The sequence below is a fragment of the Temnothorax longispinosus genome, chromosome 6, assembly GCF_030848805.1.
Source record: "Temnothorax longispinosus isolate EJ_2023e chromosome 6, Tlon_JGU_v1, whole genome shotgun sequence".
In the NCBI taxonomy this organism is placed as follows: domain Eukaryota; kingdom Metazoa; phylum Arthropoda; class Insecta; order Hymenoptera; family Formicidae; genus Temnothorax; species Temnothorax longispinosus.
Genome location: NC_092363.1, coordinates 16096668 through 16102717, shown reverse-complemented (window position 1 = coordinate 16102717; position 6050 = coordinate 16096668). Strand labels below are relative to the sequence as shown.

At 33.4% G+C, this 6050-nt stretch overlaps 1 protein-coding gene across 2 annotated transcripts; it reads right to left on the bottom strand.

Annotated features, from left to right (window-relative positions):
* Positions 1 to 120: 120 nt before the first annotated feature.
* LOC139815270 (C-mannosyltransferase dpy-19) lies at positions 121 to 4781 on the bottom strand. 2 transcript variants are annotated; one of them, XM_071782061.1, is made up of 9 exons: positions 4682 to 4781; positions 4470 to 4582; positions 3320 to 3457; positions 3167 to 3235; positions 2737 to 3096; positions 1827 to 2646; positions 1601 to 1763; positions 1378 to 1506; positions 121 to 1312 (listed from the first exon to the last, which is right to left on the bottom strand). In XM_071782061.1, exons 1-9 carry the CDS (start codon positions 4779 to 4781, stop codon positions 1093 to 1095), a joined length of 2112 nt encoding a protein of 703 aa, XP_071638162.1. In that variant the 3' UTR covers positions 121 to 1092. The 2 variants fall into 2 exon arrangements, with proteins under 2 accessions (XP_071638162.1, XP_071638163.1); XM_071782062.1 differs by lacking the exons at positions 4470 to 4582; positions 4682 to 4781 and having other exon boundaries at positions 2737 to 3092; positions 3320 to 3397.
* Between the last annotated feature and the right edge of the window lie 1269 nt (positions 4782 to 6050).

The window sequence follows — 6050 nt, the reverse complement described above, 5'->3', positions numbered from 1 at the left end:
TTCCGGGTATCCCGCGCGTTTGAGATTTTTTTCAGATCATTCACATGCTAAAAATGTCTGAAAACGTAAATTTTTTAGGTGCGTTTTTCAGTTCATCCAAATTTCAAAATATAATAAAAATTTATAGCATGCTTTTTTATATTTTAAGCAAAGAGAAAGATACATTCTTGTCTTCTTATAACAATTCCTTTTTTTCGTACGTTGTTTTTTATATTTATAATCTCATTATTACAATTACGATAACATGTATGATCATATTACGATGGATGTGCGATCTTAATAAGTACCTACAATCGATATTAAAGTGGAGAATTATTGTCCAATATGCGTATTACGAAATGCTCGTTATTTGATAAGAAACTTATTTAAATTTGAAAGATGTGTTTTTTTAATAGTTGTACAAATATAAATAGTGCTTGATGTTGGCACACATGTCTTATGTCATATAGCGGGTAAATGAACACATATGTGATTAAATATAGTACTTATATGTATATTCGAAACTATTCGCGTCGTCAAAAATCGAGCATATTGATATAAGTGCGTAATAATATTAAATGTAGGAAAATTATCACAAGTATGTACATCACATTGTGAAATGAGGCTTTATCTTATTTTTCGTTCATTCTTATTAGTCAACTTAACAACTGCTTTTATTATTATGAAATTTAGCAAATATAATATTACGAATATGCACACTGCATCTTGTTAATTGTTGCAATATAAATTATGTTTTAAGAGATTCCTATGCTAAAACAAAGATTGATTTTTTTTAACTAAACAGAAAATAAATCTAAATTTTATAATATCGGGAATATTGTGCCTCTTAAAATATTTTAATGCCCCTTCACAATTTGCACATATAAGGCTAAACTTGATAAACTTTTACAAGTTCGGAATATTAATATTTAATATTCAACTTGAAGAATAACCTGCGTTTTATATTATAAAAATATATATGTATATATATTTTTTTCATATAGATAATACTTCTGTTTTAAGAAAAATAGGCTTTTATAGTCTCTCACGAGGTATGCCATATTCTCTTGAGGAAATTTTTACTTATTTTTGGAAACGTAGAACTCTAGAATTTTAGAACTGATAATGCAATGGCATAGAAGTCTTTGGTTTAAATTCTACGTAATGCGAATAATCCAGCTGCAACACAACGTAGTTATTGTTAACGAACGCTCTTCTGAACGGATACGCGTTTCCTTTGAATAAAAGTGGACATAGAGGCTGTTTGTCCACCGCTTTCGCCGTTCCATTATCAGTCATGTCCCATAAATCGATCATTTGACATTCTTGCGGGCTGAAGAAATAAAAGAATTCGATGTTACGCAATTGTTGTCGTACTTATGCTTTTCTCATACTTACATGTTTGCAAATCCAAGGCACCATGGTTCCTCTAATACAACATAACTAACTTTCATGTTTCTTAAAGAGGTATACACAGAGGCAGCATCTTTCCGACTGAAAATCTCATAAACTTTCATAGTTCTATCCCTACAATATCATAAAAATAAAATATATAAATTATATATATAGATATAACTCTACAAGTAGTATCATAGTAATGTTAATTCCTGATTAATTATACCTCATTTCTTTGCTCTCGTAGTAAGGATTATTGACGATCGGTCTCCTAGTGGACAGCATTAAGTTCGCCATCAATGACATTTTTCCCGCAAATACGGCGTGTTTCGGTGTATTACTTTTTATCCATTCAAATAACTCTTCTTGTTCAATATTACTATATTCACCTGTATAAAAATAACATGCAATTAAAAGCTGCAGAAAGTCAATTAATTTGATAATATAATCACCTATGAATCCGCGTTCCTCTTGGAATCTGTCGATGCCATGATACGACATGCCACCTAGTAAAAGAATAACAATGGCGAGCCGCATAAATTCACTTTTTAAACCGATTTTTTCGAGATATCGTTTACTACACACGGCACCAGCTATTATGCAGAGATGTGGTATCATAAATAGCTTTAATCTCATAATAAAAATGGCCATGATGATGAAGGCGCCGGTCTGTAGGCCATTATATGCCATATCAGCCTCTATGCAAAATGGATAATTGCTCGTCTTAAAGTTTCTGTACCAGTAATACAGCGCGAGCATTCCAACGAGTATTGCTGTTGGTAATAATAAAGTCTTAATAATCGCTTCGTAAGTTTTGTACTGTAGAAAGTTGAATTCTGCGGAACACGTGTAAAGCATAGTATGGAAATCTCTATAGTTCGTTAACTTGGATTTCAATATATTAAACACGTGGGCGTCGTCTTGAGAATATAGAACGTAGGATTTTATCCACTTTGTAAAAGTTATCGTTATGGCAATTTCAAGAATAATTTCTCGTTTGATGTTTTGAAATCGAGACAGTTTCATTATAAAACTGGCCACATTACTACTGATTATGATGCACGTGTAAAGTGAACAGATTATAAGAGTGCCGTTTGTTATTTTAGTTGCTGCTGCGATTGCTAAAGCGTGTGCCATACAAAAATTTTTATAGAACTCGTACGGAACGATCCTCAGCCATTTCAATATAAGAATGGCTACAATTTGCGTAGTAAAAACGAAATGTGAGAATTGCCAAGTGCACAAGCTACAAATTGTTGAGCCAAATATATCCTGAAAAAAAAAAAAATACTGTTATTTGTAATAAAAGCAATTTTATACATTATATACTTAATAAATAATTATACTTGTTTTATATCTCACCATGAATAGTCCTTGCCTAGTTCTGTTCCTTAACGAAGCTGGCTCTTTTGCCGTATCATGTTTTGTATATTTTCTGATAGCCATAGTAACGCTGTACATTTGAAAGAGCAACATAGGATACGCAAAGGTTTCTCGTAACGGCGGTGTCCATTGAACGCGAGTACATTCGTTATGATTAAAAAAGAAGAACAGAATTGTTATAAATCCACCGTAAATGGAATTACTCAAGTACGTTGCATAGTAAAAGAGTACTGCCGCTGTGATAACTGTGGTGAACCAAACTATTTCTAAATAGAAGTATACAGGTACACCCAGGCCTTCACAGCTAGTTACAGGTGGCAAACCATCTCCTCTTTCTATCTGAAAGTAATCAACTTGTGAGTATTTCGTAAAATTTGTACGTTTCACAAATAAATTCTTCAAGTCTTACCTGCCAGCATTGTTCCTGAGATATAACACCAAGATTCCTTGCAATATGATAAAGGAAACCTGCTAGAATCTATGTAATAAATAATAGTATAAAATCAATCATTATATATTCAGATTTGGATAATTGAGAAGAAATTTTGTCGAGAAGAATTACCTCAGGTAAAAGACTATATTTTCTGCTGGCATCAATGACATTGCTGTACTCTGACAGATTGTCGTGACTGAGCTTGTCCATTCCGTCGAAAAAATCCTTGGATTCAGCAATGGTTTTATAATAGGAATAATACATCCCCTAAAAAAGAAAACAGCTGTATTTAACATACAATTTAGATATTTTACTTATCACCTCCTCGATCACTAGTAATTAAATTTCTCATTTAAACATTCTTAGATAAAAATTGTAATTGTCAGATAACTGTATTGTTTTAAGAGCTAACAATAAGTTAAATTAGGAATTTCCCATATATAGGCAACATCGAACATTTCCTCAAGCTTTCAACACTTAGTATTCACTAAAATACAATATTAATAAATGGATATTCTAACAATAGTTTTGAATTATTATTGGCGCATAAACAATGCATGAAAATATCTTTGAAGATAAAACACTTTTGAATAGGAATCAACGAATGTCGAACGAGCATGCTTTCGAACACTGAAGAAAATGATAGTCTTATTCTTTTGTTGGTTATATTACCACTATTCTGATGAAATCGTTGTAAATTAATGTAAAATAGCACACCAGTTTGTTTGCCAGCAACATAACAAAAAATTGTGAGTATGAATCTTTTTCTAATGGGTCCGACCCCCATCATTATTCTATACATCATTTTCACAAAGAAATTTTTGGTCACTTCAGGTATCTGGACTTAACGAGTCGTCTCCCTTACAATCCCGACCTAGCACTATTTTTTCTTCTCCAAGACAGGATAAAACGTGTGAATGATTCAGCACTGTAGAAGCAGCGATTGACATTTTCCAATAAATTGACGTCAGAATAGTGACCCCAACGCTATGACGATTATTTATTAAAGGGATAAGAGTACAACTTTCAATATTTTATCAAACATTTCGAGGAATAATAAATCCACAATAATTTGTTGTTTTATTTATGCGTTTGTGGAGATCTTCGGTGTTGCCTACATACTTATAGCTCTGTATGTACAGCATTGCATTCGACAACGTTCGATTTGAAGATGGACAAAAGCGTTTCGACTTTCGATTTGGTCGATATAAATTTCTACACGATCGATTTACGCAAATGTCATGTATGATTATAAAATATCATCACTTATTATCCATACCATCTCAGTCCTGAAGGACATTTCTCGTTCGATTTCCGAGAGATAAGAGAAGTGTCGGTCATTTTCGAACAGCGTGGATACATGCCAGCGATGCAAACAACCAAAACCGAGACCTGCCGTTGGAACAAAGAATATTTCACTTTTAAACAATCTCTCGATCGCAGATCACGCCGGAAGCTCAACTTTTTATGCGGGAAAGCGAATATTATTACCCAAAAGATTTATAGCCCAATGATAAAAAGCGGTGCTCTCGTGTGCCGGTTTCTCGGCTACTCTACGTTTCCTGTCACTCCTCGTTGCCATCTTCGACATTGTGGGTCACATGACTACTATCTGTCCACAAAGAACGGCGCCAAGTTTTAAATTCTTCAAAATCTTACTGTCTTTTTTTTTTACAAAAAAACAGAAATTTAGGCTACGTTCGGGGACCACGCTATTAAGGTGCCTTTTCACGTTAACGCTCGACGCTCATTTTTAGCAAGTAAAAATCTTCAGAAATAATATCTTTTATTTATATATGTATCCATAAAATATTATTACTTGAAGATATTATTTGAAAATAATTAATATTTTACGTATTTCGAAGTCTATGTTTGATTGTGCTGGGACGATTAACGACGATTCAGCGACGACGCTGAATATTAAACAAATTCAACTTCATTTCTTTGACGCTAGCGTCAAGGCGAAACCACCACGTTCACCTTGTTGACGCTCATTTTCAGCGTCTCATGAATTGGCACCTTTAAGGGGTTATATAGTCTACCCTGAAATAGGCGAATTTTCAGGAATTAATTTCAGACAAAATATCGGTGATACATGAATAATTTTCTTTTCATTATCTTTATTAGGGTTTCAAGAACATGTACAAATTTTTTGGTGTAAAAAAATTTCAAAATCGCGATGAGGCACTCCTTCGCGCGCAACTATGCTTTTCAGACGGTGTACATGGTTTCTGAAATGTGGATGGTCTAAAAAAAAAAAAAAATATGGTTATTAACTATATTGTATTGTCTTCGGAATGACGGAGCTTTTTTCCTCTCCTCGTTTTTGGCGTCAAGAAAAAAATTTCTGAATTTTTCAAAAATGCATTAATAATATTAATAATAATAATATTAATAATATAAATTATTAATAATAACCATATTTTTTTTTTTTTTTTTTTTCCAGACCATCCACATTTCAGAAACCATGTACACCGTCTGAAAAGCATAGTTGCGCGTGAAGGAGTGCCTCATCGCGATTTTGAAATTTTTTTACACCAAAAAATTTGTACATGTTCTTGAAACCCTAATAAAGATAATAAAAAAAAATCATTCATGTATTACCGATATTTTGTCTGAAATTAATTCCTAAAAATTCGCCTGTTTCAGGGTAGACTAACCCCTTAATGGCTGCGAAAAACCGGACGAAAAATTCTTCCTACTTCAATGACTTCACACTTCAGAGAGATCTCTTCACTCTTCTCCCACTTCTCTTGCCGCGATGTTTACAGCCTCGACGCGTCCTGCGAATGGGACGCCACGAATAAAACCACGGAATAAGCTAAGGCGGCCGTCGCTCGTAAGCTTCTCTCTTTACGAG

Coding starts and splice junctions, on each gene's coding strand:
- LOC139815270 (XM_071782061.1), bottom strand. CDS start 4,781: ATGTCGAAGATGGCAACGAGGAGTGACAGGAAACGTAGAGTAGCCGAG. Junction 3,458..4,469: donor TGTCCTTCAGGACTGAGATG/GTATGGATAATA, acceptor TTTCTTTTTTAG/GGGATGTATTATTCCTATTA. Junction 3,236..3,319: donor AATATAGTCTTTTACCTGAG/GTAATTCTTCTC, acceptor TTTATTACATAG/ATTCTAGCAGGTTTCCTTTA.